The sequence below is a fragment of the Panulirus ornatus genome, chromosome 58, assembly GCF_036320965.1.
Source record: "Panulirus ornatus isolate Po-2019 chromosome 58, ASM3632096v1, whole genome shotgun sequence".
In the NCBI taxonomy this organism is placed as follows: domain Eukaryota; kingdom Metazoa; phylum Arthropoda; class Malacostraca; order Decapoda; family Palinuridae; genus Panulirus; species Panulirus ornatus.
This window is the reverse complement of record NC_092281.1, coordinates 13,705,214-13,725,756: the sequence shown is the minus strand read 5'-3', so window position 1 is coordinate 13,725,756 and position 20,543 is coordinate 13,705,214. Positions and strand designations below refer to the sequence as shown.

At 44.5% G+C, this 20,543-nt stretch overlaps 1 protein-coding gene and 1 long non-coding RNA gene across 4 annotated transcripts in view; one reads left to right on the top strand and one right to left on the bottom strand.

The window, feature by feature from the left end:
* Positions 1–20,543, top strand: part of LOC139766550 (uncharacterized) — a 261,997-nt gene that overhangs the window by 219,457 nt on the left and 21,997 nt on the right. For 2 of the 3 annotated variants that reach the window (XM_071695351.1, XM_071695350.1), the window contains exons 2-6: positions 8,131–8,285; positions 9,868–10,062; positions 10,546–10,868; positions 11,017–11,295; positions 15,519–15,632. In XM_071695351.1, coding sequence (XP_071551452.1) covers positions 8,131–8,285; positions 9,868–10,062; positions 10,546–10,868; positions 11,017–11,295; positions 15,519–15,632 — 1,066 coding nt within the window. The remainder of the gene's footprint in view (positions 1–8,130; positions 8,286–9,867; positions 10,063–10,545; positions 10,869–11,016; positions 11,296–15,518; positions 15,633–20,543) is intronic. The other variant, XM_071695352.1, reaches the window with a different exon arrangement.
* The window catches only part of LOC139766556 (uncharacterized), a 51,426-nt gene that overhangs the window by 21,018 nt on the left and 9,865 nt on the right, over positions 1–20,543 (bottom strand). Inside the window, exon 2 of the long non-coding RNA XR_011716920.1 lies at positions 5,970–6,066. This is a non-coding gene — a long non-coding RNA (uncharacterized lncRNA). The remainder of the gene's footprint in view (positions 1–5,969; positions 6,067–20,543) is intronic.

Sequence of the window (20,543 nt, the reverse complement as noted above, 5' to 3'; positions counted from 1 at the left end):
CATCTGCTGCCTATCCTCCTTCAAAACATTAGAGGGGGGGAGGGGATTATTATTTTGAAATACCACTTGTTTCTGTCTGTATATCAAGCTTTTTTTTTAAAGTGTATTGAGAATATAATGTTTTCTTTAACGTAATTTTTTGAATTGATATTCCTGGGGATAAGAACGCGATGGTGACAGTTGGTTTCGGGGGTGTTCGTACTGCAGTTGATGGGTCGGAGTTGCATCTACCCATGGGACGTCAAATCTATCTCCCCTGCTTGTCTCCCCGTCAGAAAATGAACACGACCTGCACCAAAGTTATCGTTCGCTGAATGACGCCAGAGAAACCGTGTAGATTCAAAACTAGGTAACCATGGATGGAAGATAAGGATGTGAATAAGCGCGATAAACATATGTGTTTTTTTCCTCCAGATAGTGAGTCAGATTATACAATCAATATATCTTAAATGACCACAGTAATAGTTGATCGAGGAGGTGACAGAGGTATACACATAGAGCAGCGTGTGACCGGAGTTACACAGACCAGGATATATCGCACGGGCTCTCGCAAGCTGCAGGCAATTTCGCGAGCATTCCCGGGCCTCAGCAAAGCGTCTGTAACAACACCCGAGGCGAAGCAGACTGGCGATGCAGAAGAGGTTGTGATGCAGCAGCTGTTGCTCGGCTGCTGATAGAGAGGGGAACCTATATGCCTGGGATTCTACAAGGAAGGAGTCGAACGCAACACAGTGAGAATGCCGGGTGAGTCACGGAAAGAGGCAGTGGGCTCTCCAGCGTGTTATTTCTTGTATTTCTTGAGCTCTCCTGGTACTTAACTCGTAATATAATCCCCTTGAACACAGGGGTACTGGCCTTGAGCACGGGTATGATGGCCTGGCTTGTTGGGCCCGAGCTGCTCAGGGTTCGTCGCGTCGTGTTGCAAGATCATACCCTTGTGTTCAAAGGGTTGAGGATAACTTTATTTTCTTCTTTAATTCGTCTTTGTGTACGTTTATATTCGTTCGTGTCTCTTCGTCGGCTCCTAACTCGTGTGTGTTGTTATGGATATGTGGAATGTGACTGGGGACGTCTGTGGGGGAACCTGATTGGTGAAGGTTAGGGTGAGAAGTTAAAAGTGTTGTGTCCCATTATTCGTTGATTGTCATTTTCAAGAATGTGTTCAGCCATTGTAATTAGAACTTTACTTTGTTTCTTTTGCCAATATGCAGTAGCTCGTATTTTTTCTTCCTAGTTATTGCATCATAGTTGGCAACAGTGATGTATAGTTATAAGCCGAAGCCTCCTATGTCCTGAAAGCAGTAAGAGATCACCGTCTCCTAAGCCTCTCGCTCAGGCGAAATAAACATGCATGGTATAAACACACAATAACGTCTTCAAATGAACGTAGATAAATGGTTGATAAAGGCGCAGGCGAACCCAGGGCTGACTGACGGTTATGCCATGTGCGTGGCGGCATATTGTTCATATTTCTCTCTCTCTCTCTCTCTCTCTCTCTCTCTCTCTCTCTCTCTCTCTCTCTCTCTCTCTCTCTCTCTCTCTCTCTCTCTCGCGGTCCCGAGTCTACGTGCTAGGCCTGTCTCATGGCAAAGATCTCGTCCTGCGTCCCTTCTGCGTAGGTCCTCTCGTTTTCTCTCTCTCTCTCTCTCTCTCTCTCTCTCTCTCTCTCTCTCTCTCTCTCTCTCTCTCTCTCTCTCTCTCTCTCTCTCTCTCTCTCTTAACTGTGATTGTTGCAACAGTCTGTCTATCCTTATCTCTGAGACGACTTGACGTGATATTTTCCAACACATGTCAAGGTTCTTCATGATAAGGGCCACACATACCAGAGTCAGGTCATTATCTTGATTAGAATCGTAGGACATCATGTAGCACAGGGCTGAGCAGGGGCACATGCCAAGGCCTGGAAGTTACGGGAGGCGTCAGGTTTACGTAAGTGGCCGAGAGAGACTCTCTCTCTCTCGCCACCGGTTTGATGGTGAGGTGTGTGTGCTCAAGCAGCCCAGCCCCCGGAGACACAGTCATCCCCCACTTCCCAGTCCCCCTTTCCTGACGTTCTTGGTGACGACTTTATAGTAGGATTGGAACCACCCGCCTCGAGCGAGACTGAAGGGCCGTGTCGAGGAGTCGGACTACGGATATAACTTTACCCGTGTCTCTCAGGCGTGGAGAGAACTGAAGATTTGCCTCCGTGATCAAGATGGGAAATATTTGGTTTTCTTTAAGGCCAGTAGTCGGACGAGGCGAGTGTTACGTATTCTTGTATCCTTGTGTTTACGTCAGAGGCCTATCTCTTGTGTGTGATTATCCCCCCCCCCCCCCCCCTTTTGGCTATGGTTATCGTGGCGCCATACCCGGAACCAACCATTAACACGGTAAACATCACGATAGGGCGACGGTCTGTTGCCTGATGAGTTCACGATCGACGCGACGTTACGCAATTTTTTTTTTTTTGTGACGCACGGGCGTGACTTCGTGACACCGAGAGACCTGACGTCAGCGTGCGTCACTCGTTCAAACAAGGCATTCCAGGTCGAGCGATATTAGGTGAGTCAGGCGTGTGTAGCCCAGCGGGGTGTGATTTCCGCCGAAAAGGAGGACGTGTTGGGGAGGTTAAAGGAATTCACGATTACGTACGAAGGGGAAATTCTTTTACAGAGCCTGGGAGGCCTGTGATGTGTCACTCATTGCACGTAGGTGTTTTCCCTCGTCAATGGTAATGTGGACCTCCGTGGGGGGGGTGGCGTTTAGCGTTGCTGACCTTGACGCACTCACAGGACGCCCGGGGTGTAGCCCACATTGGTTCGAGTCTTGATCCCGGCAACGCAAGCTCTTCAACCCCCCTGAATTAGGTACCAGGATATATATATATATATATATATATATATATATATATATATATATATATATATATATTTTTTTTTTTTTTTTTTTTTTTTATACTTTGTCGCTGTCTCCCGCGTTTGCGAGGTAGCGCAAGGAAACAGACGAAAGAAATGGCCCAACCCCCCCCCCATACACATGTACATACACACGTCCACACACGCAAATATACATACCTACACAGCTTTCCATGGTTTACCCCAGACGCTTCACATGCCTTGATTCACTCCACTGACAGAACGTCAACCCCTGTATACCACATCGCTCCAATTCACTCTATTCCTTGCCCTCCTTTCACCCTCCTGCATGTTCAGGCCCCGATCACACAAAATCTTTTTCACTCCATCTTTCCACCTCCAATTTGGTCTCCCTCTTCTCCTCGTTCCCTCCACCTCCGACACATATATCCTCTTGGTCAATCTTTCCTCACTCATTCTCTCCATGTGCCCAAACCATTTCAAAACACCCTCTTCTGCTCTCTCAACCACGCTCTTTTTATTTCCACACATCTCTCTTACCCTTACGTTACTTACTCGATCAAACCACCTCACACCACACATTGTCCTCAAACATCTCATTTCCAGCACATCCATCCTCCTGCGCACAACTCTATCCATAGCCCACGCCTCGCAACCATACAACATTGTTGGAACCACTATTCCTTCAAACATACCCATTTTTGCTTTCCGAGATAATGTTCTCGACTTCCACACATTTTTCAAGGCTCCCAAAATTTTCGCCCCCTCCCCCACCCTATGATCCACTTCCGCTTCCATGGTTCCATCCGCTGACAGATCCACTCCCAGATATCTAAAACACTTCACTTCCTCCAGTTTTTCTCCATTCAAACTCACCTCCCAATTGACTTGACCCTCAACCCTACTGTACCTAATAACCTTGCTCTTATTCACATTTACTCTTAACTTTCTTCTTCCACACACTTTACCAAACTCAGTCACCAGCTTCTGCAGTTTCTCACATGAATCAGCCACCAGCGCTGTATCATCAGCGAACAACAACTGACTCACTTCCCAAGCTCTCTCATCCCCAACAGACTTCATACTTGCCCCTCTTTCCAGGACTCTTGCATTTACCTCCCTAACAACCCCATCCATAAACAAATTAAACAACCATGGAGACATCACACACCCCTGCCGCAAACCTACATTCACTGAGAACCAATCACTTTCCTCTCTTCCTACACGTACACATGCCTTACATCCTCGATAAAAACTTTTCACTGCTTCTAACAACTTGCCTCCCACACCATATATTCTTAATACCTTCCACAGAGCATCTCTATCAACTCTATCATATGCCTTCTCCAGATCCATAAATGCTACATACAAATCCATTTGCTTTTCTAAGTATTTCTATATATATATATATATATATTCTCATACTATTCGCCATTTCCCGCGTTAGCGAGGTAGCGTCAAGAGCAGAGGACTGAGCCTTCCAGGGAATATCCTCACTTGGCCTCCTTCTCTGTTCCTTCTTTTGGTAAATTAAAAACGAGAGAGGGGACGATTTCCAGCCCCCTCCGCTTTCTCCCCATTTGGTCGCCTTCTACGACACGCAGGGAACACGTGGGAAGTATTCTTACTCCCCTATCCCCAGGGATATATATATATATATATATATATATATATATATATATATATATATATATAATTAGCGCATTCAGATGCCCTTGCCTTCTCATCTAACAAAACTAAAATGGACGGGCAGAAATACTGTAGCCACATCGATTATGTCTCATATCATCATCAGGTGGTTGTCTTATCAGATTTGTTTGTTAGACTTTCGACATGTTGGTCGCTTACACATCTGTGATTTCGTCGTTTGCGTCAGTAAGGTCGTCTGTAAACACAGTAAAAGTAATGCTATAAACTGCGAGGGGTGACTACTTAATTTCTGTCTAACTTGTGTAGAGTCCCATTTTCTCTGTCTTAGAAGCAGTGGCGTATCTAGGGTATGGCAGGTCCCCTGGGCGCCACTTGAATGAGGCGCCACTCAACAGGTTTGCTTTTTGACATATGTTACCCGATTGACATTTTTAAGGGTTTGGTTTTGTTAGATAAAAGAGAAACTCGCCTACTTTTCAACTATACTAATGCTTTGCTACTATCAGTTGCATTGCCGCTTCTACGTTACAATTTTGATCAAATAAGTCTTTAACTTTAAGTCTTTAAGAGTTTATATAAATCTAAGTTTGGCCTAATTCTTCAACAGCTTATAATTTTACTGTATATAAGTTTATACACATCCACTGTATGTACATTTTTAATCAAGCCAGGGGCGCAATTTCAGAGCTTGCCATGGGCGCTATTTCCCCTAGATACGCCCCTGCACAGAAGCTGAATATATTGTAATTTCATGGCTACAGTGTATGGCAGGCCTTCACTTCCTGCAACTGAGAGCCGTAGACTGTACTATGGGGGAGTATCTTTGTAATCTACTGTGCCACTCCGATTTCAAGAGAAGAGTCTGTGGATATACCATAGTACCCCCTGTGGAGCGGACGCGTTCACAGAGACTGGCCATGTAGACGGTGGGTTTGAGGGCGGACTGTGTGAATCGTGGCACATGTTACCTACCGGGCGCATCCAGACTCACAAGTTTTGAGGTGGGGGGCAATGCTGAAATTGGTACGGGGGGTAATAATAGAATAAATTGATCTTGATGTGAGGAAAAGTAGTCAAGAGGGTCATATGTGTGGTCGAGTTGTTCAATTAGGATTGGCTGTTTGACTGAGGTCAGTTCACAAACCCAGGTATATCGTTTAAACGACTTGGCCGAACACTAAGTCTGACTGTCTACGTGAAGTTTATGATGTGTTGAATAAGTTCAGATAAAATGGCTCCGAGTGTGGTGCCGTGTTGGTCATGGTACAGATGGGCAGGATACCAAGTTTGACTAAGACATTATATAGCTCTTTGTTTGGTGCCCTCAGTGCAACCGTTTGTTGTACCCCCACACACACACACACACACACACACACACACACACAGCAGCTTACCAAGTATTACTTGGTGGGGGCACACATGCACCTAACACTCGGGAACAAAAACCAAAGTAATACTTACAGAAGAGGGAAAGTGGATCAATTTTGCGGCTTAGGGCAAGTCAAGTTTTGAAGTTAGCCTTAGGGAGCCCATAAGGTAGACTGCTTTCGACTCATCTCTGTCAAGTAAGGATGCAGAGTTAGAACCACCCCAGATGTGAGAGCAGGACTCGATATAAGGACGAATCAATCATTTGTATAAACGGAGCAACTATTCAGAAGAAAAGAAATTTTGACATCTAAACAAGATTTGTAGTATCTTAAATGCAGACTTGGCTATTTCCGTAATATGGGGTTTCCAAGAAAGTGGATGTTACAGTAATATCAAGAGGTGGAAATACAGAGCCGTCAAAAGAGAGACAAGAGCTGTGAGGAGTTTTCAATAGAGATGGGTAGAAACTGGGTCTTGGAGGCATTAAACTTAACTAGATTGAATCTATCTCACTGAGATATGCTGTCCAAGTTTGAGTTTACTAAGGACTTTGTGTCAAGACGAGATCGAGTGAGAGAAGGAGCTGAATTTAAGGATGTGGATGAATGAGTGCACTTGGTTATTTGTGGAAGAGAGGGCCTCGTTGATAAAAAGAAAAGGTGTAGGGGAGAGGACAGAACCTTGAGGGATACCACTGTTGATGGAGAAAGAGGAGGAGGTTGATCCATCAACACCAACAGAGATAGATCGGCCGGAGAGGAAGGTTGATATGAGGGAGCAAAATGAGGGAGGGAAGCCTTAAGAGAGGGGAGCTCAGATATGAGACCCCGATGCCACAATCTGTCAGAAGCTTTGGATATGTCAAGGGCAACATCAGGGTATAGAAGCCGTTCATTACTTCATCTTGCTGTTTAGAAAAAAAGTAAATCGGGCGAAAAATATACCCGGATCTAATACCTAAATCTTCTTTTATTATTTCTCTTAGATTAATAGATTACCTCGAAAACCATAAAGTCTTCGATACACTGCAACACAGGAAGCCAATCCTACCGGGGTGGATGGAAGTCCTTTTATTTTGGCAAAACTGTCGAGTTTTCGTCTAGTCACTTCAGGTGCAGTGAGACCAGACCAGTGGGCGACCTGACCACAACGGTCACCTGAGGTCTAGTTTTTTCTCTTTTTTTTTCTTTTTTTTTTTTTTGACGTTCGCATTTTTTTCCGGACGTGAGGGAAGGTGTTGCTCTTATCCGACACCGGTGCTGCTGCTGCGGTGGTGGTGTGGATCCATTTCGGTCGACACCATGAACGGAGGCGAGATACACCGATTGAAGTGATGGATTGAGTACATTAGTGGTACAGTTATCAGGTCTAATACTTATATCCTTTGTTTAGAAAATGATCGAAATATATATATATATATATATATATATATATATATATATATATATATATATATATATATATATATATATAGTAACTCTTGGTCTAAGGCGAGTAGTAGACGAGCTGCGAGTGGGGTCCACATGATTCTTAATTTCTTGAAGAGCTAAGTCACATCACCCACACTCGTGGCGTTTCACTCGGGCTGTGATCGGTGTGCCCTGCAGTGCCGTAACCACTCAGGAATGTTGTTCCTGGGGTGTTATCTCGTTAGACTCTGCGGGGGAGGGAGGGTTTGGGGTTGCTTCATATAGACGGCACGCTGTCATTTCCCTTATTGTGACACGGCGTCATTGGGTGAATAAGCCATTTGAATACGACGTAATTTTGCCTTGTCGTTTCCCTCACCTTCTTTTCCTTGTATCCTTGTAGTATCCTTGTTCCTTGTATCTTTTTTTTTTCTATAGATACTATTCTTTCGTCTATCTGTGTTTACCTATCATCTGTATTGATGTAAATATTCGGTGATTTGTCCCTCAAATTCTGGACAAGTAAAGGTTTGCTTATAAGATTATAGTGAAAGTAATTCTGTAATGTACATAATTTTGACCCGTAATTTATACACAAATCACATTCATCAGAAGGTAGGAGAGGTTCCATCCTAGTTACGACCCATGCCGACCCTTCATATGTAAGTGACATGTCGGCCAGTTCTGCCATGCACCATATTACATGACCGACAGAAGCCACAGTGAAAGCCCACACAACTCCCATGACACCCTCTATCACACACACACACACACACTTGACCCTCTGCCCCACGCAACTGTAGACGAGAGAGAGTAACGAGGTCCACCTTTTCTCCCGGCAGGTGAGGTGGAGTACTTCAGCATTCTAGACAACAAGTCGGCCACCAAGAATTACTGGGAGACCCGTATGTTGGCCACCATGGACGACGGGGGCTGGGAGAGCGTCGCCAACGTCCGCTTCCAGCCCTTACCCGGTGTGACGCCCGTGGTGTTGCAGGTGGGTGTTAAGCGATCAGTCTAGGGATCAGCTCTGTACCGGGGGTCATGCTCATGGTCTTGCAGATGGGTCTTAAGGTTCAGTGTAAGGGAATGGAGAGGAGGAGGACGAGGAAGATATTGATGAACAATGGTGGTTGTGGGAGGAAGAGGAAGCACGGGAGAGAGGACGTGCCTGAGTGAGGAAGGCGAGGAGCTAGAGAGAGAGAGAGAGAGAGAGAGAGAGAGAGAGAGAGAGAGAGAGAGAGAGAGAGAGAGAGAGAGAGAGAGAGAGAGAGAGAGAGATGGGGGAAAACGTTTCATAGTGAGACTTGAAAGAGAGGCGACATTTGAAACAGAAAACCGTGAGAAATTAATCTTTAAGAGAAGGACTTACGAGGATGGGATGGTGAGTTGACGTTGCAATGGAGACTGTTAAAAGAAGGACTTGTGAAGCATTCCACCCGTGGGAGATGGATCCACGCCACTGGGAAATGAGAGGGAGACCTGTAGATGAGGCTTGTAAGAGAGGAACCTCTAAAAGAGAACCATGTGAACAAAGGACCTGCTAGAGAGAGGGACCCGTGTAAAGAGACACCTACATTTTAAGGACCTGTGAGAGACGGATCTGTGGTGGAGGGACAAGCGGTAAGGAAAACCTTAGAGATGGAGAGACTGATGAGGTACGTGTTGAGGAGAGGAGAGACGTGAGCGGGAAGAGCTTGTGAGAGGAGGAACGTAGAGGACCTGTGATAGGTCTTGTATGAGGAAGGGTTCTGTTAGGGAGAGGAATCTGTGTGAGGGAGTGACCTGTGAGATATAAGGACTCGTAAGTGGAAGGGATGTATGAGAGGGAGGAACCTGTGAGGGGGGAAGGAACTATGAGAGGGAGGGACCAGTGAAAGGGAGGGTCTGTGAGAGAGAGAAGGACTTATGGGAGGGAGGGACGTTCGACAGGGAAAGGACCTGTTGGAGGGAGGGATTTGCGAGAGAGAGTTACCTATGGGAGGGAGGGACATGTGAAAGAAAGGGACCTGTGAGAGGCAGAAAACTAGATAGTAAAGGGGAAAAGTCTAAGTAAGGGAGAAGATGAACAGCTGAGTGAAGCAAAGCAGACGTACACACGTCTGGGAGTGAGTCAGAGACTTGATAGCCCCGAGGCTGGAGCACCTGCCAAGGTCTCCCCGTCCCAAACTTCTTCAGTAGACCAGTTTAGGAGACTCGTTGTGTGGTGGTGGTGGTGGTGGTCAAGTTACAAACTGCAGAGCAGTGTAATCGTTCATTCAGTGTTCTGTTGATGTTGATATATACCTTATTAGAGAAAGGAAGAGCCAATAATCTCAACGTCATTCAACCCATTTCACGTGAGTGTGTTTCAGGAAACTCTTCCCACGGAAGGTTTCCGCATATCCTTCATTCCATTCGGTAATAGCAATTTTTAGAGATGCCTTGACCTTTGAAAAACTTGGTCGTTTTCTATATAAGTTAACACAAACGGTGCAGTGTTGGAGCGGGGAACTATGAAAGTTAATCGGGTTTTATTTCTTTGCTGCTTGGAGCAGGATCAGTGACATTATTTCTCTTTTTTTCCCCCCCTCCTGAAGACGGAAGGATCCCCAAGTACAGTAACGCCCCCTCCAGAGTTCATCCCCGCGCCGCCTCCCCAGTTCGACAACTCCCCCATGGAGTCCGAGGGGTCGTCCCCGCCATCCTTGGAGGCCCCAGCCAAGCAGAGCCCCGCTAAAGCCCAGGGCCCCACCAAACAGTACGTCTACGGCATCAATGACGCGGCGCCCAAGGTTAGAATCGATATATATATCTTTCTTTCTTTCATACTATTTGCCATTTCCCGCGATAGCGAGGTAGCGTTAAGAACAGAGGACTGGGTCTTTGAGGGAATATCCTCACCTGGCCCTCTTCTCTGTTCCTTCTTTTGGAAAAAAAAAAAAAAAAAAAGAGGGGAGGATTTCCAGCCTCCCGCTCCCTTCCCTTTTAGTCGCCTTCTACGACACGCAGGGAATACGTGGGAAGTATTCTTTCTCCCCTATCCCCAGGGAGATATATATATATATATATATATATATATATATATATATATATATATATATATATATATATATATATATATATATATATTCCATGATTTTGTTCTTTAGAATCAGTAGATGGCTTTAGTTTTACGTTGCGTTAAAGATCAGTGGAGGAGGAAGGAATAACTTATAAGACCTTGCATTATATAAATCGATTTTCGCAACTTTGTTCTAACGCACGTATTCGCGCAGGAGATGAGGAGTGCCCGCATTGTCGAGACGGTGGCCAAGAAGCCCCCTACGCAGGAGAACGTCATTGAGGCCGAGATCCGGGCCCAGCAGATGAAGGAGGCGGAGCTGCGACAGAATGGGACGCTGAAGACGACAACGGTGGTGCGCGAGAAGGGGGCCTCTTCCCCAGCCAGCCACGACTCCGACGAGGGGTTCGTGGATCGTGTGGTGGAGGACGTGCCTGCGGCACCCACCAGCGGCTACACCCACGCAATCCCTGGCAACGATGGCGAACCCGTCATTTACGATGCCGTCAGCCCGCCGCCTGTCGACTTCCCAGAGGCGTAAGTCCATTACTCTTGTCAGAATAGCAGACGTCCAAATGAATTTCGCTGAAAGTGTATTATATATATATATATATATATATATATATATATATATATATATATATATATATATATATATATATATATTCATTCATTCTTCCCTCAGGAGAACACCTACGCCATCTGCTAACAGCACGGAGACGAAGATTGCCCTGGAGATCCGTGAGCTGAAGGAACGCGAGGAGGAGCTCCGCCAGATGAGGGAACGTCTCATGAACTCGAGGGAGAACCTCCTAGACGATGAGGAGGTGAGGAGCTCGGCCTCCAGGGAGCAGCTCCTCGAGGACCACTTGACTTCGCTCACCACCACGACTGACGAGGGCAACTTCTCCGAGTGTGGCGACCCAGCGTCCTCTGAGGACAAGAGCAGCGATGGTTCCAACAGGTGAGGATATATTTATATATATATATATATATATATATATATATATATGTTTAATCTCTTGATAGAGAGAACATCTTTGAAGAAAGTTACAGAAAACGTGAAATACAGACTCGATGCGTAATACTCTTTAGACGAGGATGAATGTGTGAATTTGCAGACTCATAACCCTGACTCATGCAGTCGACGAGTGAAAAAACATTCCCGACTTTCTTCTTCGCCACTGTCACACACACACACACCCCTGGCACCATACACACATACACACTGTATGTTCCACGTAGGTTGAGCGACGCAAGAGTGTATGATGGCCTTAGGCTAAGGGAAGAACCCAAACACTCTCTTGCGTACATGCACCAAGCAGAACGGACCTAAGAATTCGAAATGAGGAGGCGTCTTGTGGGTGCAGAGCCATGGGCGGTACGGGAGACCACAACGACTACGGGGAATGAGAGAGGGGTCGTTTGTGGGGAGTTTAATGAGCCCCGGTTCCGTTGGTTGCCCATCACATCCACTGAGCCTTGCTGGTGTATTATAGATAAAACTCCTTGCCTCATAATGTCTCTCCGTCTTGGTAGAAACGCTCGTGTTACTCCCTGTGGGCTGAACGCTAGTGGATGTTGTTACCCGTCTCCTATCGTCCTTACAAACACGACAGAAAATGGACGTTTAAAACTGGGAAAAAAAAAAGAGCTTGAATTGCTCACAGTGTTACCCCTCACTGGTCGAAATATTGCCACGACTAACTGTACGGCTTCACGATAAATGACCTGAATACTTGAGACTTGACAAGATCAAAAGACCAAATATATACAAAAAAAAAAAAAAAAATCCCGTAACATAGAGTCTCAGTTGAATTGCACGGACCGACAAGACCATGTACGAGAATGTGCTAATACAGTGTAGGGTTGAGAGTATCGCACACCACCAGGGTATGGTTTAGTAGTGATAGATATGCTGATTTACCCCTGCGCTCTCGCGGCAGTAAGCGATTATAAATGATTCGTCGTAAGTTGCCTGGAAAAGTTCCGTTTTCTTTGATGGGAGCGGATGAACTAAGTTGGTCGCCGTAGTTGTCGTCGTTGTCGCGAGCCAAGCACGTAAGGCGGCACGTACCCATGGACAGTAAGACAGGTTAGTAGCACGACACTCAAAACGTTTGGGAACCACAGATGTAGAAGCAATGCACAGGGTAGTCTACTGCTTGCACACACCCACCGCCTGGTTGACTGCAGCACCTCTTGCAGCTGTATATATAAATACATATAAATAATATATATATATATATATATATATATATATATATATATATATATATATATATATATATATATATATATATTGCCGGGCTCCGTTTGCATGAAATTGCGCCGCGAATGGTTAGTCACGGTGGCGAGGACTGGACGTACAGTCTGGTCAAGAGTATTTCTAAACTCCACAGGAGTCCATCTCCCTGATACTGAAATAAGCGCAGCGCTGGAGCTGCAGATGCTCCTGTGGAAGGGATCCTGTGGCAGTTATACATACATACGACTGAGCATAGCTTTTCATAGGGCACGAAATGACCCCCCTCAACAGCAAGGATTCTAAGCTCCACCATTTGTGTGGGAGCTGGGTACAGTAACCAGTAGGCTATGGAAGCTGTTCGAATCTTTGCAAGCGATCAGGTATAATATATATATATATATATATATATATATATATATATATATATATATATATATATATATATATATATATATATAATGTTCTGGCCTTCAACTTGTTCCCTATGGCTAAAGTTAAAGTCAGGCCACAGTAACCTAAAAGGTTAAGGACGCATATGCTTGATAAATCAGTGAAAGTCAGTTACGTGGCCACAAATGGCTGAAATTTATCATGACATCATGAAACCCGGATGTGTTTATTCCTTATCAGTCCGATGATACCCGGATGTGTTTATTCCTTATCAACAACGAAGTTTTTCGGTGCACCACGTTCCCAAGGCATGCTAAATAACCCCACAGAGTCACTATATATATATATATATATATATATATATATATATATATATATATATATATATATATATATATATGAATTGAAATGCTAAATACACCGCTTTGAGAAAATTTACAATTAGGTAAAGTAAAAGTCAGATATATATATATATATATATATATATATATATATATATATATATATATATATATATATATATATATATATATCTTGTAATTAACTGAAAATGTATATCATATACATGGGTTTTTCGTCATTATCGAGACCCCTGTTTTTCATGGAACGATTCCAAGTGGTTGTTTACAGTTGTGGCGACCGTTATGGTGACTACGTACGTACCGCTCCGGTGGTGTAACTACGGGCGCATCTGGTTGTAACAACCGTTATGGTTGTTTGTGGATGGTTACAGATGTCTGCTTCATTGGTGGCGACCGTTTTAGTTCTTCGCTAAGATTTCTTTTTTTTTTTTTTTCCCGAGTATTATCTGCGACTGATATGATTAGATAGTCTGGTGGTCTGATGATATAGCAGCACACACGTCCGTTAAATGTATATTTGAGGATGGGATATATAGATATAAGCGTATGTAAAGAAAGCGATATTTTCAGAAAGAGGATTGGAGAAAACAGTAGAATCAGGAGGCATACAGTCCTTCCCCTCCCTTCCCTAGAGATAGGGCTTTAGTATAATACCTTGTCTCACTCATATATTTGTGTGTACTCTCTGGTGCTGAACATAACGCATTGTGGGTTAAACTTCGTCCCAACCAGTTGGACAGTCCACCTACACTCTACTGTCGGTTGTATTTCCTCTTTTGCAGAATCTATCAAAATCTTCCTCGTCCTCTGTCCAAGCCTTTCACCTTACTCATTGAGGGAATGAACAGCAAGTTTCGTACATTGTATGTTTGAAATGTGTGATATTTTCCGGTTTCATGACCTTTACCTGTCAACAGCCATCCAACACGTACACACTCGGTGAGTTATACAGATTGACCTTAAAAGCCATCTGGCACTAGTGCCGTGTGCAACGCATCACTTGTTGATACTCTCCCAGACAGATGACCTTGTTTCTTAGTGCTGCACTGGACGAGATTCTTTGTCTCTTCCTTACAAGTCTCCCCACTTTCACTACGGCATCTTGCAGTCTCTTCAACAATCACTCCCTCGTTCGTTTAAATCTCTTGATGACGACGGTATGATGGTCTGGCCTCTAACCCTGGTTAGGTCTCGAGGCCAGGCCATCATATGAACCCAAGGAGTCGAATCGTGGTCAAGATCTCAGTGCTCCTAAAACATCTGTTGTTCCCCGGCAGCTAATCCCACAAAAACTTCCTGGTCTACTGTCCACCACCTTGCTCTCTGCTGGCCCGCCTCGGGGCTCTGCACCACACTAACTCCCCAGGCGGTTCTGGCTTGCATCAAATTCTTGGCTCCTTCCTCTCTCCACTGTACATACCATGGTTCCCTACCAGTTTTCTTCTCTCTCTCTCTCTCTCTCTCTCTCTCTCTCTCTCTCTCTCTCTCTCTCTCTCTCTCTCTCTCTCTCTCTCTCTCTCTCTCTCTCTCTCTATGTTCCAAGAATCGCATCGTGTTTCCCTTCAAAAAATGATGCGCGGATGATTGGTATATGAGATAACTTCTCTTAAATTTTTCCCAAACTCTGAATCGTTGTAAGATTCTTACCTCTCGGATTCGTGTGCTTGTAACCGAGAGTTTCTTACACACTGTACCACCCGGCGCAGCACATGCCCACTCCAACACCTGGTGCTTCTCTTTTTCATACCTTTCCCCCAAATCTGTCGCGCTTGATGATACTTCATGTAAATGATGACTTTCTTCAGTCGCGTCTTGTCCTGTCTGTCATTTATCATGACATTATAAACGGCGCAACTTTTGGAAGGATGTGTACACCATACACGCACTCACTGACAACTCACACACTGCCGTACAAACAACACACACACACACACACAGCTTACACTTCTCTTTGACCTCGCCAGCAATAAAAGACTGATAACTTCTTGGAAGTCTCTTCTGGGTTATCTAGAGCTTGGAATGTGAACAGGAAGTCCATCCAACCCATTAAAGATATACGATAAAAGGGATTGGACCTTTTTTGTTTTTGCTATCGACTTCACCTGATAAACTGATACATAATGTGTGTGTTGAGCAGAGGTTGGTCAGAGTAACCCTGGCAGTAGCCGTGGTCATCTCCTCCCACAGCCGCATCATGTCCCCGGACCTCCAACACCCGGGGACGGCCCTGGACTTTGGCCGCAGGAAGGTCACCGTGAAGCCCTTTGAGGACGAGGAGGAGGACCAGCCTGTGTACACAAGGTCAGTGCACACAAGTCATGATCCAATCTGAGGATGGAGGGAACCAGAGGGCATCCTTGCCCTCTGGTATGTTGGGGGTCACTGCATGTATGTGTAGTGTGGGCGACACAGGTCAGTAGATGTTGTTGATTCTGGGGATAACTGGATGATTCATGAGAATGAGCTGGAGGGAGGGTGTGGGAGGATGTATCATGTTGGATGCCACCCATTACACCTGGGGATTCCAGTCAGTTAGGCTAGTTAAGGGTCTCTTTCGTGCGACTTTTTCTTAACACTGAAAGCTGGATGGTCCGGCTACCTCCCCAGTTGTTTACGAGGGAATGCGTGAGATATATTTGATCAGTGTACAGCAGGGAGAGCAGCTCCAACACCACACCTACAGTATAGCTACATACGTGCTGTAAACTTAGGCCTTATCAGCGGAAGGAGGAGTGTGGAGGAGAGTAACGTTACCCAAGACATGGTAGGGAGTTTGATTGATTCATTTACAAGCACTAGACACCTCCACTCAGAACACCTGCTATTTGCACACGCAAATCACCCGTTGCACACACTACACTTGACCTATCAATGATAACTTCAGTTACGTACATGCAGTTATTTATTACAATTATTATTGATATTGTTATTAGTTATTCTTTATGTATTTTTTCATTTATAAGCTAATTACGTGCTGTAATTTTTGAGTACATAGTTTTTTTATGGTATTGATCTGAACTAATTTTGAAGTAACATGCTTGAGATCTCCTGATGCTACTCAGAGAAAGAATAGTATGATCAAGGTGATCTGAAGCATGTTTAGTGACGGCAGTGCCACCAGGTGGGGAAGCAATTGACGTGTAGGGTTACCAGCAGTGATGGGAAAGGTTAGTGTGTCGTGTCCTTAATGGACCAGTGGCCACACCCGCCCACACGACCAGTACAAGGTTCCCTCGCATTCCTCCTGATCCTTAACCTCCTGAGCACCAAGGTACGAACGACCCTTGAGGACGACGGAGTAACCCTTGAACACGACGGTACGATGGCCCTGCCTTTGACCTGACCCTTTAGGGTCTAGTCAAAGGCCAGGTCATTGTATCCAAGGACCGTATCCTCGTGTTCAAGGGTCGTAATGTAGTGTTGGAGGTTAGTATTTGCATGAATGCTTGACTGCTTTCCTATCTTATCCACGTACACATCTTAACTTTCACATTACGCACCTTAGCACAAGCCACCTCATTACTTACCCATCTTTATTCTTACACGTCTTACCCACCTTCCCCAGCTAATAAACTTCACCACTTGCCTAAACACCTTAGAGGTAATCTCGATTTTTTTTCATCCGTATCTACGACTTTAGATATCTCGCGTTCCAGAAATCCGATGTATCAAGTGGTGTGCCACAGGTACCATTCTTGGGTACAGCTCTGTTTCTAAAATGTATCACCGACGTTGTTAAAATTCATCAAGCGACCCTAAGCCGAGAAATAAACCTGCTACAGAAATTGAGAGTTTAAAGTTGCAAACTGAATCAGCAAGACACTAGTGGACTAGTCTCACGGTTGGCAAATGAACTGTGTTATCGACAAGTGTTAAGTTTTACACATCGGTAATAAAAACGAAGAAAAATAAAATTACAGTATGAGTTCTTTTGTCCCACATATCGGAAGCGAGGAAAAAAGACCTGAGTGTAATGGTCTCCGATGACCTAATGCTATGTAATCAGGACATTGAGACAATAAAAGAAAGGCGAACAAAGCTCTGGGCATTCGGATTCAATTCTGAAGTGCCAGTCCTCACTCTTTACAGTTGGCTGATGCGTCCCCACCTTCAATACTGAGTTTAATTTTGGTCCCATTACTTTTTAAGGAAGTCATTGCATCGTATTGAGAGGAAAGCCGTTTAGAACAAGTTTCTCAACGTTTTGAAACATTTACAATGTGACGAAAAATCTAAAAAGGAAACCTAAGAAGTGCATTTTGGTATTATTCTGACCATTAATTGTAAAATTACAGCTACTTAAAATGAAGTAATTTTCCTGGGAGTAAATTTCGTGCTACACTTTTGAAAACAAAAAATCTAATAGCAAATATGAGATGATTCAGTAGTTAATCATTAAGTAGACTTGGGTTACACTTTATTGGTAAGCAGGTAAATACTCAGGGTAATGTTTGAAACCGACTCAAAGAGATACTTCGATTGTAAGATGGTTTCTCCCCTAAATTCTTATACTTGACATGGCAGGAAAGTTTGCTGACAAAGATATACCGAAAAAAATAGTGTAATATTTCGTAGTAGCCTTAATACTTTCTTGTCCATATAGTCCATTCTAAGTCTTAAAGTATATAGGGCAGGTTCTTTGATGATATTCTTGTTATTTCATACCGGTAGAAAAAAAAAAGATGCACTATTTTGATAATTCTGTAATTGTTCTTGAAACCGCGTCTGACCTTGATGGCATCGCTTGAGAAACACTAGTTATAGTAAACCAGTTGTTGTTCACGTCAGACAAGAAGGTAAAGAGGTGATATGATGCAGGTATTCATGTTGTTGAAGGCGATGATGGAATCAGCTATTTAAGGATATGTTTGTTTGATTTCCCTTGTAGCAATGGATACAACCTCGTGAGCAAAAACGGTCCACTTCGAATGAGTCGAAGAGTGCGTTTTCTTCAGCAGGATTTAAAACAAATGGAGTGATTTGTCAACAAGACCTTAGATACGTCTTAAGAAAAAGACACCACAGATGCTTCGCTTCAAGTCCACGACGGTATTTGCGTTGCCATGGATTAATATTAAGCTTCCGGGTATTATTTTTTCTATTTCCGATCTCTTCTCCTGTCACAAGGAGCCTCGAAAAGACCCAATGGTCTGTTGTGTCCATGTCGCCACTTTCCTCACCACTTAACCTTCCCTCCCACCCACTGATCACACCCATCTCTCACTAGTGACCTGCTTCTGTGCACATTAACATTGCACTTCCTGGAGGTCGTTTAGGTAAGGACAAACTTTCCTCTTGTGTATTACGTAATCAGGCAATAGGTACAGAAATCAAGGCCGAGTGAACTTTGTAGCTTGGTGTAAAGTGTTTTTCGTTACGTAGTTTTTGTCTCGGTACGCAAAACGTTAAGTTATAGTGCTAGAGAAAATCGTATCATCTCAGGCTTTGGTCATCACGCGCAAGCAAGCTGTCTGCCTGTTGTCATGTGATCTGTAAATCCCATAACAGCGTGTAGGAGTTCGGTTTATTACAAGTGTAATACATCATCGTACGCAACGAATGGATGAGTGATTAACCCCATGATGGTTCGACCTTGGGCAGGGAGTCGTGACCTTATCGTTAATTAAGGATCGAGTCATCATGGGGACTCATCACACACCCTGGGGAGGTACCGACGCGTCGTTCTCAAGAATCGTACCGTCGCCTCGCTGAAGGGGGTTCCGTACCTTGCCTTTAGGGTGAGCGAGGTTGGCTCTTGCGTTTCGGAGCCGGTTCGGATTTGTGTACTAGTTCACGATTTCGCGAGTGCTAGTTTTTGTGTCCTGGTATGTGTTGTGCGTGTGTGTGTGTGTGTGTGTGTAGAAGAAGAGCGTTTCTCTGTTGTTACACTTTATACTTTGAGGTCAAGCTTGTTTTTTTAATCCGTTTTCCAAGAACTGGACTGCAGCTTGTGTCCAAGTTTCTTTACCACAGTGGCCAGCCCACTCATGGAACCTGCTGGTCGGGCATCCATGTACGTTCCTAGTTATTCTAACAATATGTTTGGTAATTCACTTCCCCACTACCCCCTCCATCTCCCCCACCACCACGGTATGACAGTACGACCCTTGGGTATGACGGCCTGGCAGCTTCGATTAGGTCAGAGGCTAGACCATCGTTTCCAAAGGGTCGCGTTCGAGAGGTCAGGCGTACCACCTGTGCTGACATCACAGTAGTAAAGATCACAATGTTCTAGTGATAGGATTCCCTGAACCTGCAGCCCAGCCTCCCAAGACGAGCTCATTAATTCGCTCGAATGGAAAGTATAACAAGAGTGGTTTTTTTTCACGAGGTTGACGAGGCGAGTTGCAGGCTCTTGGTGAAGGTTCTCTGACGAGGTCAAGGTAGGTTAGTGTGTGAATGTGTGAGTGTGTGTGTGTGTATAAACGCTCGGGTCCCAACTTGTCTGATATTGCTTTTATATGCTTAGCATCCCTCAATAATTCTAAGATGATGGATTCAGTAGTGTTTACAACAAAGGGGAGATAGGGTTAGCGTCATACAATCAGGGAGGGAGAGGAGGTGTAGGTCTCCTTCCCAAGAAGGGAGGCGGAACGGAACGCGGCTGGACGGAGTGGGAGAGGACGAGGACGCATTGTTTAGGGCGCGGTGCGCCGACAGTGTTGCCAGATAACGTTGTCGTGAGGTGGTGATTAGCTCTCTGGCCACACCTTTCCCCGTATCGCTTCCTCTCGTTTTATTGGCTTCGTATCTCGGCCACGTCTTCCACTGGTTTCTTTTGGTCTTTTATCTGCATAGTTTTCTCACGATCTCTCTTGATAATGAGTCGTCTGGGTTTCATTGTTCCACTTAGCAAGGTTTGAAGTTCCACCGAGATGGGTTAAAACGTTCCATCAGGCTGGATGTCACGTTCCTCCATGTTAAGTTTAACCTTCCAGAAAGTGAAGATTTGTGTTTTATTAACCTTGGCCTCACGTTTCACTATCCACGTTCACAAACCTGCAAGTACGAGTGTATAATTTTCCAAAAGAAGGAACAGAGAATTGGGCCAGGTGAGGGTATTCCCTCAAAGGCCCAGTCCTCTGTTCTTAATGCTACCTCGCTAACGCGGGAAATGGCGAATAGTTTAAAAGAAAAAAAAAAAAATATATAATATATATATATATATATATATATATATATATATATATATATATATATATATATATATTG